At 52.3% G+C, this 15,265-nt stretch overlaps 8 protein-coding genes across 8 annotated transcripts; 4 read left to right on the top strand and 4 right to left on the bottom strand.

The window, feature by feature from the left end:
* Positions 1 to 83: 83 nt before the first annotated feature.
* N7477_000956 (uncharacterized protein) lies at positions 84 to 263 on the bottom strand (the record flags this gene model as incomplete). Its single annotated transcript, XM_056962619.1, has 1 exon — positions 84 to 263. The coding sequence occupies one exon, from the start codon at positions 261 to 263 to the stop codon at positions 84 to 86; it is 180 nt and encodes a 59-aa protein (XP_056827622.1).
* A 428-nt stretch (positions 264 to 691) lies between these two features.
* On the bottom strand, positions 692 to 2,129 carry N7477_000955 (WD40 repeat domain-containing protein; the record flags this gene model as incomplete). Its single annotated transcript, XM_056962618.1, is given in 4 exon segments — positions 692 to 1,345; positions 1,365 to 1,760; positions 1,873 to 2,038; positions 2,092 to 2,129. 4 exon segments carry the CDS (start codon positions 2,127 to 2,129, stop codon positions 692 to 694), a joined length of 1,254 nt encoding a protein of 417 aa, XP_056827621.1.
* A 570-nt stretch (positions 2,130 to 2,699) lies between these two features.
* N7477_000954 (snoRNA-splicing protein PRP40) lies at positions 2,700 to 5,151 on the bottom strand (the record flags this gene model as incomplete). Its single annotated transcript, XM_056962617.1, has 4 exons — positions 2,700 to 3,620; positions 3,677 to 4,763; positions 4,816 to 4,955; positions 5,011 to 5,151. The coding sequence occupies 4 exons, from the start codon at positions 5,149 to 5,151 to the stop codon at positions 2,700 to 2,702; spliced, it is 2,289 nt and encodes a 762-aa protein (XP_056827620.1).
* Positions 5,152 to 5,308: 157 nt separating this feature from the next.
* Positions 5,309 to 7,236, top strand: N7477_000953 (TRAPP trafficking subunit Trs65 domain-containing protein; the record flags this gene model as incomplete). The annotated part of the gene is made up of 4 exons (XM_056962616.1): positions 5,309 to 5,483; positions 5,540 to 5,821; positions 5,875 to 6,983; positions 7,066 to 7,236. 4 exons carry the CDS (start codon positions 5,309 to 5,311, stop codon positions 7,234 to 7,236), a joined length of 1,737 nt encoding a protein of 578 aa, XP_056827619.1.
* A 425-nt stretch (positions 7,237 to 7,661) lies between these two features.
* On the top strand, positions 7,662 to 8,741 carry N7477_000952 (Mpv17/PMP22 family protein; the record flags this gene model as incomplete). The annotated part of the gene is made up of 6 exons (XM_056962615.1): positions 7,662 to 7,727; positions 7,795 to 7,885; positions 7,960 to 7,985; positions 8,060 to 8,402; positions 8,454 to 8,620; positions 8,670 to 8,741. 6 exons carry the CDS (start codon positions 7,662 to 7,664, stop codon positions 8,739 to 8,741), a joined length of 765 nt encoding a protein of 254 aa, XP_056827618.1.
* An 845-nt stretch (positions 8,742 to 9,586) lies between these two features.
* pgkA (phosphoglycerate kinase pgkA) lies at positions 9,587 to 10,973 on the top strand (the record flags this gene model as incomplete). Its single annotated transcript, XM_056962614.1, is given in 4 exon segments — positions 9,587 to 9,652; positions 9,714 to 10,134; positions 10,205 to 10,740; positions 10,752 to 10,973. 4 exon segments carry the CDS (start codon positions 9,587 to 9,589, stop codon positions 10,971 to 10,973), a joined length of 1,245 nt encoding a protein of 414 aa, XP_056827617.1.
* Positions 10,974 to 11,635: 662 nt separating this feature from the next.
* Positions 11,636 to 12,040, bottom strand: N7477_000950 (proteasome regulatory particle lid subunit SEM1; the record flags this gene model as incomplete). The annotated part of the gene is made up of 1 exon (XM_056962613.1): positions 11,636 to 12,040. One exon carries the CDS (start codon positions 12,038 to 12,040, stop codon positions 11,636 to 11,638), a length of 405 nt encoding a protein of 134 aa, XP_056827616.1.
* Positions 12,041 to 12,734: 694 nt separating this feature from the next.
* On the top strand, positions 12,735 to 15,179 carry N7477_000949 (uncharacterized protein; the record flags this gene model as incomplete). Its single annotated transcript, XM_056962612.1, has 6 exons — positions 12,735 to 12,819; positions 12,991 to 13,067; positions 13,123 to 13,189; positions 13,249 to 13,596; positions 13,751 to 14,286; positions 14,418 to 15,179. 6 exons carry the CDS (start codon positions 12,735 to 12,737, stop codon positions 15,177 to 15,179), a joined length of 1,875 nt encoding a protein of 624 aa, XP_056827615.1.
* Between the last annotated feature and the right edge of the window lie 86 nt (positions 15,180 to 15,265).

Here is a 15,265-nt window from a genome sequence, read left to right as displayed (position 1 = left end):
ATTACCGCCGCCGTCACAACCGTGATGGCCGCGATTCTGAGCGGCGACGCAAACAGCGGCGCGGCAACAGACAGTTCGGGTGGTCAAAGGCGTTCGCAGGCGTTTGCAGGGCCGTTGCGGCTCATGGCCGAGGACTTTGCTCTCGCCTTGACGGTCTTCCTGATGATGGAGAAGGTCTTCCTGAGGATGGCGGGGGTGATGAGGACGACGATGTTGCTGGTATTGGGGATTTCGGCTAAGTAGTGATTGGTCTCGACCACCATCCTTCAGCCTGAAGCCACTTCTCCAGCCTCTTCTTACCGTCTATTTCATCATAATCCCTCGCCATTCGCCCTGCAATTTTGCCTATTCCAGTACTCTGGTTCTTTCTTTTTGTAAATTTCTCCGGGTCTTTGGCAAAACAGGGCGACAACCACCCGATCCGTCACCGGTCTCGTTTCAGATCTAATGGGTTGGGATTTTATTTGCTTGGCATGGTTTTTACTGGAGTTTGTCGGTTTTCCAAAAAGCTCTTCCATGAATTCATGATTGATAGAGATGGCTTTATGGCTGGGGAAGTGGCCAGGCTGTGGTCACTTCTGAATCGTTGAAAAGTTTCCTTGCATCGGGCAGCACATCATGTATATGGTTCTAGGCCTGCTTTCTGCATCACTTATTTCACGATGATTTTGATCTTGTCCGCGTAGTATATCTATCGAAACACTCGCACCCGTGAGTCTGCACATCCAGTGGCAACCACACATCGAATCCCCTTCCTCTCATCCACTTTATCACCCTGCATGCTCGGCGCCCATCGAATACAAGTCACAAAGGCATCATGTCCTTCCAGCGTCTTCACCAATCTCCCCTCTTGCTCCAGATCCCAACATCGCATAGATCTATCATCACCAACACTGATCAAATATCTCCCCGCCGGGTGAAACACCAACCCTCGCACCCAATTCTCATGTCCATCCAACCGCTTGATACAAATCCCCCTCGAATTCCACAGCCTCACACTCTTATCCCTCGACCCCGTAGCCACAAACTCCCCCAAGCTCCCCGAATCCGGCCTCTTAACCCCGGCCATTTTAGCCAAAGCCCCATAACTCGCCACCGGCGCAAAAACACAACACTCAACATAATGCTCATGTCCATCCAACACAGCCTTCACACTACCAGACGCCAGATCCCAAATCGTCGCCCCTCCGTCCCGTCCCCCAGAGACAATCCATCTCCCATCCCCAGAAGGACAAACAGCATAGATCCAATCTCTAGCATACAGCACTCGAACACAGAATCCCGATCCCACATTCCAGATCCTCACACTCCCATCCCGACTTACCGATACTAGTAAATTCCCCCCCTTTATGGAGATATCGCACACTCGTCACCGAATGCTCATGTCCTGATAATGTCCGCACATTCGCGTATTCCTTTGCTGGATCCCAGATCTTGATTGTCAGGTCGCTGGAACAGGATGCGAGCAATGTTTCGGGAAAGCCGCCGAAATCGACGCCATTGCAGCTGCGGATGTGGCCGCGAAGGGTTTTTTCGAGGTCGCCGGATTCGTGGTCCCAGATCTTGATGCTGCTATCGTCGGAGGAGGAAGCAAGGGTGCTATGGATTGGGTGGAGGGCTATATCGGTGATGGCGCTGCGGTGAGACTGAAGAGTATGTATTGCTGGCCCCGGAAGCCATGTCCTGGGGTCTTTGGGTGTCGAATTTGTGTGGATGTGTTGGGTTTGGAGAGTTGATAGTTGGGATTCTAGGTCCATTATCTGAGGTTCCAAAGTTTGTAAGTGCTTTCGATCTGTGGCTCTTTGAATCGTTCGAATATTCAAGTCACGAATATACTTCCAGCTAAGCTGCTATAGATTGGGCGTGTCTTACTTTCTTTTGGAGTCGTGCATTACTGGTCCATTTTCTCTCCAGGAGTCCTTCGTATTTCTTGACGGAGGCTTCGGTCAAGGAGTGGTGTACTTCGAGTTCTTCTCGGAGAACACTTATGCTTTGGGATGCGTTAATTGATGACAGATACCCAAGCATGGCTTTGTGCCTGTGTTCTGTCTCAGTCTTGTCTTCCCGATGGTGCGGCAGAATCGTACCTACAGCTCTTCAGCTTGGCTCTTCGTCAGTAATGGGGCCATCATAATGAACACCAAGTGATGCAAAGTAGGTTGGAGCCTTGATCCTACAATGGGATTCTGGCTGTAGAGTCTATAAGCCGGCTGCCCCTGTCGGTGACGAATCTCCCAAGGGTGATGCATGGATGGCAGTAACGCTGCAAGGACAAGGGGTCGCGTGTTGCCCAGGCGAGAGTCAATAGTTCAATGGGATAAGATTTATTACTTCTCGCCTAGGTGACCATCGAATAGAGAGCTTGCCAGATTGTCCAGCTATCGTGAGTATTGCAAGCCGCCCAGTCCGTTGTTTAGAGTCGAGATGGTGGCAGTACTAGGGAGGAAGCATATATACATCTGGACCCACCTGGCACTCCAACGCATGAGAATCGGAACGACAGAACATCGTGAAAGGGTTTACGATGCAAAGAACTTGAAGATAATGAAGACCAAAGAAAATACAGATTCCATATTTAACCCTAGCGTGACTAGCAAGTAATCAGGTTAAGCTAGGGACACCAAGGTCCATTCGGATGCAACTAGTCCTCCTCGATCTCTCCCTCCTCACTGCCCGAGTGAATGGCTTTCTCATCCTTCTTAGTATTTTCCTCGGGGACCGCAGAAGTCTCCTTTGCACGATCTCTTCCGCGGACCCTTGCTGCGCTCCCTCTCCCGACTGTCCCTCCGATGCCGCTTCACAGACCGACTCGCGACACTCTCCGAGTCGCTTTCACGTCGACGTCGGCGGTCACTGGCCGTACTACGAGCATCGCCACCGTAGTCTAGCTCGTCGCGACCACCGCGTGGATCTCCGCGGGCGCGGTACAGACGCTCGCGCTCATCCTCGCGCCGGTCACCCTCTCGGGGACGTCTGTCATAGTCCCGGCTGTCGCGCTCACGGTAGCGCTCGCGGTCTCGATCACGGTCATCGCGACGGTCGCGTGTTGGCGAAAAGCCGCTTGTTTTGCGGTAGGATCGCTCACGGTCTGCCATTGCCTTGCGCCTGTCGGCTTCATAAGCGTCGGGCTCTGGAGAGCGGCTAACACGGCTACCGCCTCGTCGTTCACCACGGCTACTGCGATAGTCGCGGTCACCGCGGTCGTAGTCACGGCGGCTCCGATCTCGATCGCGGAGCTCACGGTCCTTATCGGTGTCTTCTTCTTTCTCCTTAAGACGGCGAATGACCTTTTCGAATGCTGATTCGCGAAGCTCGTCGGATTCAACAGCCTTGTATTCTTCGTACTTCTCAATCCGGGGCTGGACCTGCTCCCATGTATCTGTAATGCGCACAGGGGGCTCCAGACGCTTGATACGAGACCGCAAAGCGTCGACTGCACGGCGCTGGTGGCGGTCAGCCGCATGCTTCTCTTCCTCATCTCTGCGGATCGCTTTATCCTGGATGCGCTGGAAAAGGAGCTCGAGAATGTCAGGGTCAATCTTCGAAGTGCGTCTGTCAGCAACCATGATAGACTTGAACTCTTCGTAGGTAGTTTTAGAGGTAACCTCGAAGCGTTTGTCCTGAGAAGAAAAGTTAGTACGCGGCTACCCATTCACTGTACGAGATAGTTACTCACATCGAGAACGTCAAGTACATCATTACGAGGACCGCGGAGCGAGCGCTCCTCTTCCTCCACCATGTCCCAGAACAGATCCAGAGGGGTCGATCCGGCCTGACCCAGAATTGCATGGTACCTAGGATCATCCTGAATCACCGGGCGTATGTGCATCCACTTACTGCCAGCCTTGATCTTTCCCTGGGACTTCAGCTCCTTGAGAAGCTCCAGATACTGCTCGCGGTGGCGACGCTCCTTTCTGGCCCGAGCGGCCTTTTGCTGCTGGCGAGCATCGTTGAAAGTACGCTCCAAGGACTTGATGTGATTTTCGAACGCGGTCAGAACATCGGATTTGCTCAGGGTTTTGAACTTATCGTCACCCTGGAACTTGTCACTAGACTCGATAGTCGCTTGTGCCTCCGCCCACCGCGTGTATGGCTCCAGCTCTAGTGAGTTAAGAATTCCAACCAGCTCATCCATAGCCGCTTTGCGTGTTGCAGATTCCTGCTCCGCGTGAGTCTTTTTGAGTTCAGTGACGTACTCTTCGAAAAGCTGGCGTCTCTCACTCTCATCGTCGGTGGCTCGGAAGGTAGTCTCACCCTCGATGATGGGCCGGATTGTCTTCCAGCGACTGTAATGTTTGATTTCAGGATGCCGCTTCAGCATGGTATTGAAATCTGCGCGGAGCTTAGCGAATCTTTCCTTCGCCCGATCCTTTTCCTGCATGCGAACCTCGACCGCATATTTCTCAAAAGCAGACTTGCGGTCTCGCGGATCTTTGAGGGAGCGGTATTGCGGGTCCTTGATTGTCTCTCGCATCGTCTGCTCCCAAGTCCAGTCAGGCTGGACGTTGTGGCGCTTCAGCATCTTCATGAAAGCATTCTCTGCCTCCTCAGTCGAGCCATAAGCGGGATCGGGCCCGGTGTCCACGGCTGGCGCAGGCATCATGCCGTTGTCATAGGACCCATATCCACGTCTTTCGCGTTCACCATATCCTCTGTCTCCTCGGTCACCGCGGTCTCGGTCATAGTCATCACGTTCGCGTTCGCGTTCACGATACTGAGGTTGTGAGGACAAGGCGACCGCGCCTGCAACGAAGGAGGGGCCACTTCAATAGTATCAGTATCAGCACGAAAGTTAAATTCAGGAATTGGACTTACGCAGCTGGGGGAGCCTGTGCGAGCGCCTTCTTGTAAACCTCGGGCATCTCCCATGTGCTCTGCTTGCTCTCCGTGTTGTACCAGTACTTGCGTCCTCCTTCCGCGGTGTATTCCTTCCATGGCTGATCTGCCAGAGCACGCTGTGTACGCCAATGTCAGCCTCGCGTTAAATCGTTCTACCGAGTATAAACTCACCTCAACGCCTGTCATCAACTCCTCAGGTTTCGTCCATTGTGTCGCCTTGGTCTGCGTGTTATAGTAGTAAACCCTGCCATCAGCATTACGCGCCTCCTGCCACAAGGCTGGAGCACCCGACGCAACGTTCATTGCGTTCATGGTTGACCTTTTAATCGTGAGTGAGGGCAGAAGTGAAAAAGAGCCAGCGCGCGGATTGAGCTTGAGGTTGTTTGCACTGTTTGCACGAATACCTTATCATTCGTATCGCTCTCCTTAAGATGCTTGTTTGTTCACATTCGCGACGAGAGCTGTCGCAATGCCTGGCCTGGAGATCCCCGGCGAATTCCTGCGGCATGCGATACTGGATACCGTTGTGCCCCATGCGCCCGGCCTTGACATCGAGGGTGCCCTAACTTCGGCATTGGAAGATGGCGCCGACGATCTCCCCTCAGTTCTCTCTGCGATTCCCCAACGATCCCTGCTTTTTTTCGGTAGGTAGCTCATTGAAATCATTGAGCTTTTGTTGATCGAGTTTTTGCTAATCTAGAGCTTCATAGACGAATTTCTTCCTGTTCGCATCGTGCTAAGGCTCTCCGATTGCACAGAATCCACCCTGAAATATTACCTCCTCGTCTAGAAGTCAAGCTCGATATATTCGCGGTCGACCCAGCGGACTCTGTCGCGGAGAATCCAACGTCTACCCGTGAGATTATTTTCTCGGGCCTTGTGAATACTGAAGAGGAGCCGCTTGTGGTGTTCAATGAGTTTGAGGGCGACGAGGGGACTGGAAATCATGTATACCTCATATGGAACGTCCAGACCTTTATCAGTGAGTCATTCCATAAGTTTTACACAATTCGATGTCTTCTGACGAAACGACAGAGCGACCTCGTAGCCGCATCCAGCACCCGTCGCTATTGTTCATGGCCTCGGCCAGCCTGAATCCTTCCGAAACTTGTCGACTAAAGGACCCAGAAGACGACTATCTACCTCCGCTCGTCCCTGCCTCGACAAATATGTTGCAACCATTATCCGGCGACAAATCCCTTTCCCACAAAGAACCCTTTCTGCCGGCATCAAGACTCTTGCGCGTGGTACCGATGACCTCCTATGCGGATCCCATCTACAATATCCAGCAGAGCCAGGGCCATCCATTTCGTGTAGTACCCGCCGCTAGCGCAAGGATCCGATACACGCGACTCAGCTCATACAATAGTCTGCCCCAAACTGTGGCTTGTCTCGACTTTGAAGTGACTCCGTTTTTGAACTGCGAGGTCTCATTCGAAAAAGCAGATATTCGATTATCCGACGGATCCATTGAATCACTTTCTAACATCCCAGGCCTCGCCCTTCCTCTAAAATGTCGGCCTCGAGACGATGTAACATTAGTGTACAAACTCACCCCCGAGTATGGACCGGAAACGAATCCGTCTACGACCGCCATCATCAGTACGCTAGATATCTCTCTCGGAGCAATCATTCTTCTATCCGATGACTGCAAGCCTCGCATCGCGATGGAATGGAGGACCAATGTTGATTTCTCCATGGCCTTGAATCCTACCTTCGGCGGCCCTAGCCAAGCGCTGCAGAGAAATAATCGACCTACGAGCCTGTCCGTGAGCACAAACCAGCCAGGAGTCATTCCAACCAACCGTAGCTCATTACGGGAGCGAGCCTACTCTGTCACAGATGTAGGCGTTACAATTTCATTCTCCGGACCGAGTCGCGTGCAAGTCGGATCACCATTCGCCTGGGGCGTGTTCATCGTGAACCGTTCAAATATACCTCGAAAGTTTGCCTTGATCGCAATTCCGCGACGGAAACGTACCGATCCTCGAGGCCACGTTGCGCGACCATCATCCTCGTCTATCACCAGTCGGAAGGAGAACGAAGTGGCCGAGGCTGTGACAGACGACAATATTGTGCATGCAATGCAGAAGAATGTGACAGGGCAAGAGGTCGAGCTCATCAGTTTGAGTACTGATATCCGCGTCGGGTAAGATGATCACTCTCCATTCCCCACAATTGATACGAGCGAACCTTGGGAAGCTAACATACCTCAATACAATATAGACCTCTTCTGCCTGGAACCTGTCACTCAACCGAGATCAAGCTCCTTCCTTTGGCCACCGCCCCCTTCATCTGGAGGCAGTGCGCCTTGTGGACCTTAACACGAATGAAACGACCGATATTCGAGACTTGCCGGATATTCTCGCCGACGACCAGCCTCGAGCATCTACATAAAGCTTTGAACTACCAAACCATTGTACATTGAGAAATAATGAGATAAAGACACCCAAAAAACAAAAAAAGAATATCAAAACCATGAATATCTGGAAGTTTAATAGATGGCTTAAGCGCATGGTTGCAGTTGGCCAGGTGACTTTCATGGCACGTTTAGTCATAATGCAGACTGGCGCATCCTCCCATTTGAATCCGGGGTAGAACAGCCCATCTTGCTCTCTAAAACAGTTGCTGAAGTCCCTTTCACCTGCCTCGTCATTTCTAGACAAAATTCCAAAAAACCTGGCTGGCCCTGCATACCCATCATTCCGGGTGGTTCGTCCTAGATTTGCGTCATACTGGCGCGCGACAGCCCAGAAACTTTGCCCGGAAATCTTGTCTTCGCTCATCGCTCCATAAAGCGGATCACGCCCACTCTGGCCATTATGATTACCGCCACGAAGCGAAAAGTACTTGACGGACTGAATAGGAGATACATTTACGGTCGCGTGGTGAGACCTGCCTTCTTCGAATCTGCACATTGGACCCAGCTGATCCGGTCGCCTCCCATGGCTCTAGCCCCTCCTGCACACGATCATCTTCCTCATCGAGATGGCTGTAGCCACTCGCCTCGCGGCCAAATTCAATACCTACTATGCTGAGAAGCCAGGTATGCCATGCCCTCACCACCCCGCCGTGTCCCGGCTTCGATGCGACCGCTCACTAACGTGTCTGCCTGGATAGTGCTCACGACCATGGTCACCAACGCCGTAAGCATCCCTCGAATTCGACGAGTGCAAGCCCCGGACATTGAATTGATATATTGACGAACGGATGATCACAGGTGCTTGGTGGCGTGGCCGACACCGTTGCCCAGCTAATCACCGCATTTCGATTCCGCTCGCATCAACGAACGCAAGAAAATAACGACTTCATATCGATAGAGATTGAAGATCTGGATAAGCAAAGGCCTCCTGTTGTTGGCGAATTGGGATATTCTCGGAGCTCGCCCCCGCCGTTTGATTTTGAACGCATGACCAGGTTTATGGCATACGGTTTCTTTATGGCTCCGGTGCAGTTCCAGTGGTTTGGCTTCTTGTTGAGAACGTTTCCTCTCACCAAGAAGAACCCTTCTATCCCAGTTTTCAAGCGTGTGGCCTTTGACCAGCTCATGTTCGCGCCTTTCGGTATGTGGCGGCGTCATCAACTTCGAGGGTTGAGACTGACATATAGGACAGGTCTGGCTTGTTTCTTCACCTATATGACGATTGCCGAGGGCGGAGGCAAGAGAGCATTGACATCGAAGTTCCGTGATGTGTACCTGCCGACTTTGAAGGCCAACTTTGTACTATGGCCGGCAGTGCAGATTCTCAACTTCCGGGTGATTCCCATTCAGTTCCAGATTGTAAGTCTCATTTCTGCCATCGATGGTCCCAGGCTAACAAACGAACTAGCCATTTGTTTCCTCCGTCGGTATTGCGTGGACCGCATACCTCTCGCTCACCAACTCCTCCGAGGAGTCTTAAGTACGGTCTTTCCGACGATTATCACGATAACGATCCTTATACACTGCTTCTTCCATTTTGTGATCCTTTGATCCAGGCGTTCCGGTTGCTTCAGGCTTTCTGGCCTCGTGTACAGGTGTATCAATCTTCGCACGGGGAGGACTGGTTGCATCCAAAAGGTATTGTTCTGCGCAATTGGCTCATCATTGATCATTCTTATACATGGTCTTGTTCACTGCAATCATTTGAGATATTCTCTTCGCTAGGTATCTAGGATATTGCTGTTTTGTTTTCATTCGAGCACTCGGGTTTTTCTCGAGCTAAGCGCACTCAAACTCCGTAGCGACTGGGCACTTCCAGCGGGACCAATTGAGGGTTGCTGTTGCAGCGGTCTCCCCAGAATATCCCGACTCCGAGGCTATCCAACACATCAATTTGTCCGGGCTGCTCCGCATCAACGGGAAGCTCTGACATCAGTCCCGCATCAGCCCGATCTATAGCTCCGGAGGATGTCGGGACACTTGTGGGGTGGGTATTGTCGGTCCTTAGACTACTTGTAGGTGGACTTGAAGCTGTATAGATGAGCTAAGTACCAACCACGGATGCAATACATCATCGGTAAGTACCGTTGCTACCTGCAGGCTCAAAGCGGGCAGCCTCCCTCACCGGCTGCCCCACCAAAACTACCCCTCCAACCTTTGGCGTAACTTAGGACTCACCGTGACCTGATTAAGTTCCCATTCCTAGTCTTCTCTTTCTTCTGGCTTCAGTTTCTCTCCTCATATCCCGTCCGTTGTCTAGGTATTCATTACGCACTTCCCCCACCCCCCAGAAGCTTTCTCTGACATCACAGACTTCTATACAAAATGTCTCTCTCCAACAAGCTCCCCATTACCGACTGCGACCTCAAGGACAAGCGTGTCTTGATCCGTGTATGTTCCTAATCCCTCCCACCTCATCCCCCGATTCAATGGCTCATAACACTACTCATAGGTCGACTTCAATGTCCCTCTCGACGAGAACAAGGCTGTCACCAACCCCCAGCGTATCGTCGGTGCTCTGCCCACCATCAAGTATGCCATCGACAACGGCGCAAAGGCCGTCATCTTGATGTCCCACCTCGGCCGTCCCGATGGCAAGGTCAACCAGAAGTACAGCCTTGAGCCCGTCGTTCCCGTCCTGTCCAAGCTGCTCGGCAAGCCCGTCACCTTCACTGAGGATTGCGTCGGCCCCAAGGTTGAGGAGACCGTTAACAACGCCTCCGGTGGCCAGGTCATCCTGCTTGAGAACCTGCGCTTCCACGCCGAGGAGGAGGGCAGCTCCAAGGACTCCGAGGGCAAGAAGGTTAAGGCCGATGCCGCCAAGGTTGCTGAGTTCCGCAAGGGCCTCACTGCTCTTGGTGACATCTACATCAGTACGTACACTCCCAAAATATATTCATTCTACACAACCCAAAAACCAGGCTAATCAATCACTCTATCTAGACGATGCTTTCGGCACCGCCCACCGCGCCCACAGCTCCATGGTCGGCGTCGACCTCCCCCAGAAGGCCGCCGGCTTCCTCGTGAAGAAGGAGCTTGAGTACTTCGCCAAAGCCCTCGAGAACCCTGCTCGTCCCTTCCTCGCCATCCTCGGTGGCGCTAAGGTCTCCGACAAGATCCAGCTGATTGACAACCTCCTCCCCAAGGTCAACAGCCTGATCATCACTGGCGCCATGGCCTTCACCTTCAAGAAGACTCTCGAGAACGTCAAGATTGGTAACTCCCTCTTCGACGAGGCTGGCAGCAAGATCGTTGGTGATATCGTCGAGAAGGCCAAGAAGTACAACGTCGAGATCGTCCTTCCTGTCGACTACGTCACCGCCGACAAGTTCTCCGCCGACGCTACCGTTGGCTCTGCCACCGATGCCTCCGGTATCGCCGACGGCCTGATGGGTCTGGATGTTGGTCCCGAGTCCGTTAAGCTTTACGAGAAGACCATCGCTGAGGCCAAGACTATTCTCTGGAACGGTCCCCCCCCGGTGTCTTCGAGCTGAAGCCCTTCGCTAACGCGACCGAGAAGACTCTTGATGCTGCTGTCAAGGCTGCCCAGAGTGGTTCCATTGTTATCATTGGTGGTGGTGACACCGCTACTGTCGCTGCTAAGTACGGTGTTGAGGACAAGCTCTCTCACGTCTCTACTGGTGGCGGTGCTTCTCTTGAGCTCCTTGAGGGCAAGGAACTGCCCGGTGTTGCTGCTTTGTCCAGTAAGTAAATGGAATTAAGAGATTCTGAGGCCAAGTCCTCCCAGGATCTGCTACTGGGTTCTTGGACCTATTGGGCCATTTTCACGACACTGTAACGTACACAGCCTACATCGTTTTACAAATCAAAAATTTCGTTTCAAAGTTTATCTATTCTGTTGGGTTGAGGCTAAGCTGTGCGTGTTCGTAGATACGGGACCGAAGCTGTGATGACCCGTCGGGGACCTTGGAGGGAAACACCTAAACAGGTACCCTGGCATGGATACTTGAGTACCTGGGTAGGTAATTGTACATAGCAAGGATGGCCATACAAGTCTACTCTACCAAACCGAACAATGTAATTGGGCACATGTATGCACTTGATAGTGGAGGCGTAAGGCCCATTGTCATTAATTCATCCTTGCTTGCTCAGTCCATGCAACCCTGGACACCAAATCCCAAACACAACCCAGAAGGTCCAGGCTCTGTCTTTAGCAGGTAGTAGATCTGTCAGCGGGATATCAAGCCGTCCTGGCGCAGTCCCATCTGATGCTGCCCAGCTCCTGTTCTCATTCTCTCAATCTAAACAAGGGGGGTATAGTGTGTATTGCGAGGTGCGATCGTTCTTTTGTTTGTTTCTTCATTCGTCTAGCCTAGTGCGCCGCCTCGACCTTCTTAAGTTCCTCCCTGTTGTTCATCTCGTTAGCCTCTGCTTCAAGTGTGGGGGTTGTTGGCGTGGTGAGGATGCCAGCAACCGCAACATGGGAACGGCGTACTTCAACTGCTTAGAGAAATCCTCTGCGGCATCATCGTCGTCCCAGCTCTCTTCCCACAGGTGCTCATTTCCGCCGTTGGCTGCTGAGCCGGCGGCTTGCTCCGCTTCCTCCTGGGGCCAGTCTGTCGTCATTGTCAGCTTTGATTCGTATTCGAGGTTTTGAGGCGGGGTGAGGGTTGGGGTGTGTTTGCGTAGAGGTGGTGTGAACGTACCCTCAACGGGGAAATCTTCGAATTCGTCGTCTTCTTCCAAGACCTGGGGCTTCTGTTGCTGCTGGGGCTGGTCGGTAGGCTCAGCCTTGGTTTGGGTGGTGGAATTAGACATTGCGGTCGCGGTTGTGGGGATGTGTTTATGGAATTCTGGGCTCTTGGTGAGGTGAACTTGATCGGGACGTCCGACCGAGGAGAGAAAAGTCGTGAGGATGGGGAAGTTGATGGGACGTAGATGGGGTTCTGGAGGATTCGAGCTTGAGGAGGTCGGTGACTTAGTCAGGATGCGATAGGCGATAAGAGTCTTTGAGGCGTTTAACGTGGTTTATACCACTTTGCAAGGTGGTAGCTATGGCATAGATGTAGTACAGTGAGAATTAGCTAGATATTCATAGATTGTTCCACTATCATGCCTGGATCTCTATGTGGATCTTACTGTATGGGTATAGCTTCCTAGAGACATTGGAATAGCTCGCCATCCGGTGTGAATTACGCACCGATAAATCGCCCCTCGGAGCCGCCGGCATTCGCCTCTGAAAGTGTGGAAATTCAGACATCTGATTCGATGCACCTGATTTGGGCCTTTGCGAAATACCCCACGACGCTCTTTTATTTATTATCTCCTCTTCCAATCCCCCGATGTTCACGGAAGTCCATGCCGCATCTTATGGAACCATTGACATTCTTCCCGATCCGTCTATCTTAGGGCCATGAGAAAATTGCTTCGATCGAACTCCTCCTACTACTTTTCCTCCTAGGTTATCTCGATCAGACTTGGTGATCCTGGTGATCTCGAATCTCTTGTTACGATGATGCGCGTAGGCTCCTGGTTGTACGGCAAGAAGGCCAATGCCTCCACGCAGTCGCTGGACTCGCTGGCCGAATTAAAAGACTGTAAGTCTTGTTGATCCAGACTTTACTGTCAGGGCGCTGGCAGGAGTTGGGGACTGGAGCGGTGAATTGCATGCTGACGATCTCGAGCGGGGATGCGTAGTGGATGAGGCGATGAAAGGTACCGTGTCTCTCTCTCCCCTTCCTCTGTGAATGAGCCTAACAAGCAAATAGCGGCCACTTTCATCCTCAATGACGATGTCGACGGCGCCGAGAATGGCCTCGCAAAGGGCACATCAACCTTCCACAATGTGTGTGCTCCGCGATGTAGCGGGAAGAATCTTGGAAGTATGCTGACGGGCGTAGTTGGGAAAAGGCGTGGTAGCATTTGTGCGCGCGACTTTGGGATTCGAGCAAGAGATCATGCGACAAGGTACGCTGCCTTTTTTTTTTTGTCGTCTTAGTGGCGATCATCGTGCTGACAGCCAGAAGCGTCCGAGCGGCTTTATGAGGCTGAGACGTCCGCCGCCAGCGAACAACACCGAGCGCAACATAATTCCCATGCGCCCCATGCTTTCCGATCGGAGATCTATGCGCCGGGAACGGAATATGCACTATGCCAGGCTATTGCGCAACTGATGAGCGCCGTGGTCGGGGTGCTCAACGAGAGCTTGACTGAAAGTATCAAGGCTTTCTACCGCCTGCGCAAGGCGTACATCGCATTGGACGCCATATTGAAGATGGAAGAGAAGTTCATGGAGTTGAGAGACCCCAGTCGCGAGCTTCTGACCAGCTCAAGTGATCTTTCAAAGATCGGACCGAGCCGATTGAACACCTCCAGTCCGTCATTGGACAATCGTCAACCCGTTTTGACAGAAGAGAAAGACCTCGCCAAGTCTCTTGCAAGAATGAACGTCAACGAATCGGCTTCAGATGTCTCGGGGCACTTCTACCCCCACTGGATCTAACATCATCACTCACGACCCTGATTCAGATATCTTCCAGAACGAGATCGACGTCTTTGTGCACTCGGGCGCCAACTTCTGTTTCGGCATCCTCCTCCTGCTCATCTCCATGGTTCCGCCCGCGTTTAGCAAACTGCTTTCAATCATTGGCTTCCGCGGTGACAAGCAACGGGGTCTACGCATGCTCTGGCAAGCCAGTAAGTTTCACAACCTGATCGGTGCCATGGCTGCATTGGCGCTATTAGGCTACTACAACGGGTTTGTCCGTTATTGTGATATCATGCCCGATCCGACTTCTGGCGAGGATGACGTTGAGGGATACCCGCAGGAGAGACTGGCTACGTTGTTGGCTGAGATGCGGTCCCGATTCCCCAATTCTCGACTCTGGCTGGCAGAGGAATCCCGGATGAGGGGCGCCAATAAGGATTTGGAGGGTGCTTTGGAAATACTCTCATCCAGTAACAAGAGTCCGCTCAAGCAGGTTGAGGCTCTCTGCACGTTTGAGAAAAGTCTCAACGCCTTATTCCTGCACAAATACGACGTGTGCTGTGATGCGTTCATCGAGGTAAGTGTTTCCCATTGCCTCATCTTCTCTCACTATTCTCGTATCTGTCAATCGTGTCCGCAACTGACCACTTTTGTAGTGCGTGGACCTCAATTCCTGGTCTCGATCCCTATATTACTATATTGCCGGAGCCTGTCACGTCGCACTTTACCGCCGATGCATTGTCGCAGATCCTAAAGCAAGCCGAAAAGCATGCCGCGACCGCCGCCGAGTATATCCGCAAGGCCCCTTCACATGCGGGCAAGAAGAAGTTTATGGCGCGCCAACTGCCCTTTGACGTTTTCGTGACTCGCAAAATCGCCAAGTGGGAAGCTCGTGCCAAGGCCTGGAATGTTCCTCTGGTGAACGCGATTGGCGTGGATCCCGTCGAGGAGATGATCTTCTTCTGGAATGGTCATAGCCGTATGACCGAAGCCCAGCTCGAGGAATCCCTTTCTCGACTAGCATGGTGCGAGAGCGATGCTAACGCGACGTGGTCTCGCGAGGGACCTGAGGAGAAAGCCATTCTTGATCTCATCCGAGCTGCTGTTCATCGATCTCTGCACAATTATGACAAGGCCAAGCAGATTCTCAAGACTGGCGTGTTGAACCACGACAAGGCGGTCTTCAAGGGGAACCTCAAGGATGATTGGGTTCTCCCGGCTGCGCACTTTGAAATGGCTGCCAATCTCTGGATGGAACGCCCGACCTACCAGGCTCTACATGGGTTGTCTGATCAAGCGTCCACGGACTCTGGCGAGAAGAAGCCGTTGAATGAGAACGAGCAGGTTCGCGAGTGTAAAGAGTATCTGGAACACGCTGCTCGGTGGGAAAGCTACGAACTGGATGCTCGTATTGGATTGAAGGTCACAGCTGCGATCGAGGCAGTGAACAAATGGGAGAGCATGCCCTGATAGAATTGGCGATAGATTGGAGATTGTTGCTATTCCGTGGGGCCTTTTTGTCTATAGCATTCGCATTGTATCATGACAGCCAGTCA

Source organism: Penicillium maclennaniae, assembly GCF_028827695.1.
Source record: "Penicillium maclennaniae strain IBT 15551 chromosome Unknown utg000001l:1.0-3280838.0:1.0-3283122.0, whole genome shotgun sequence".
Lineage (NCBI taxonomy): Eukaryota > Fungi > Ascomycota > Eurotiomycetes > Eurotiales > Aspergillaceae > Penicillium > Penicillium maclennaniae.
This window is presented reverse-complemented; position numbering and strand designations above follow the sequence as displayed.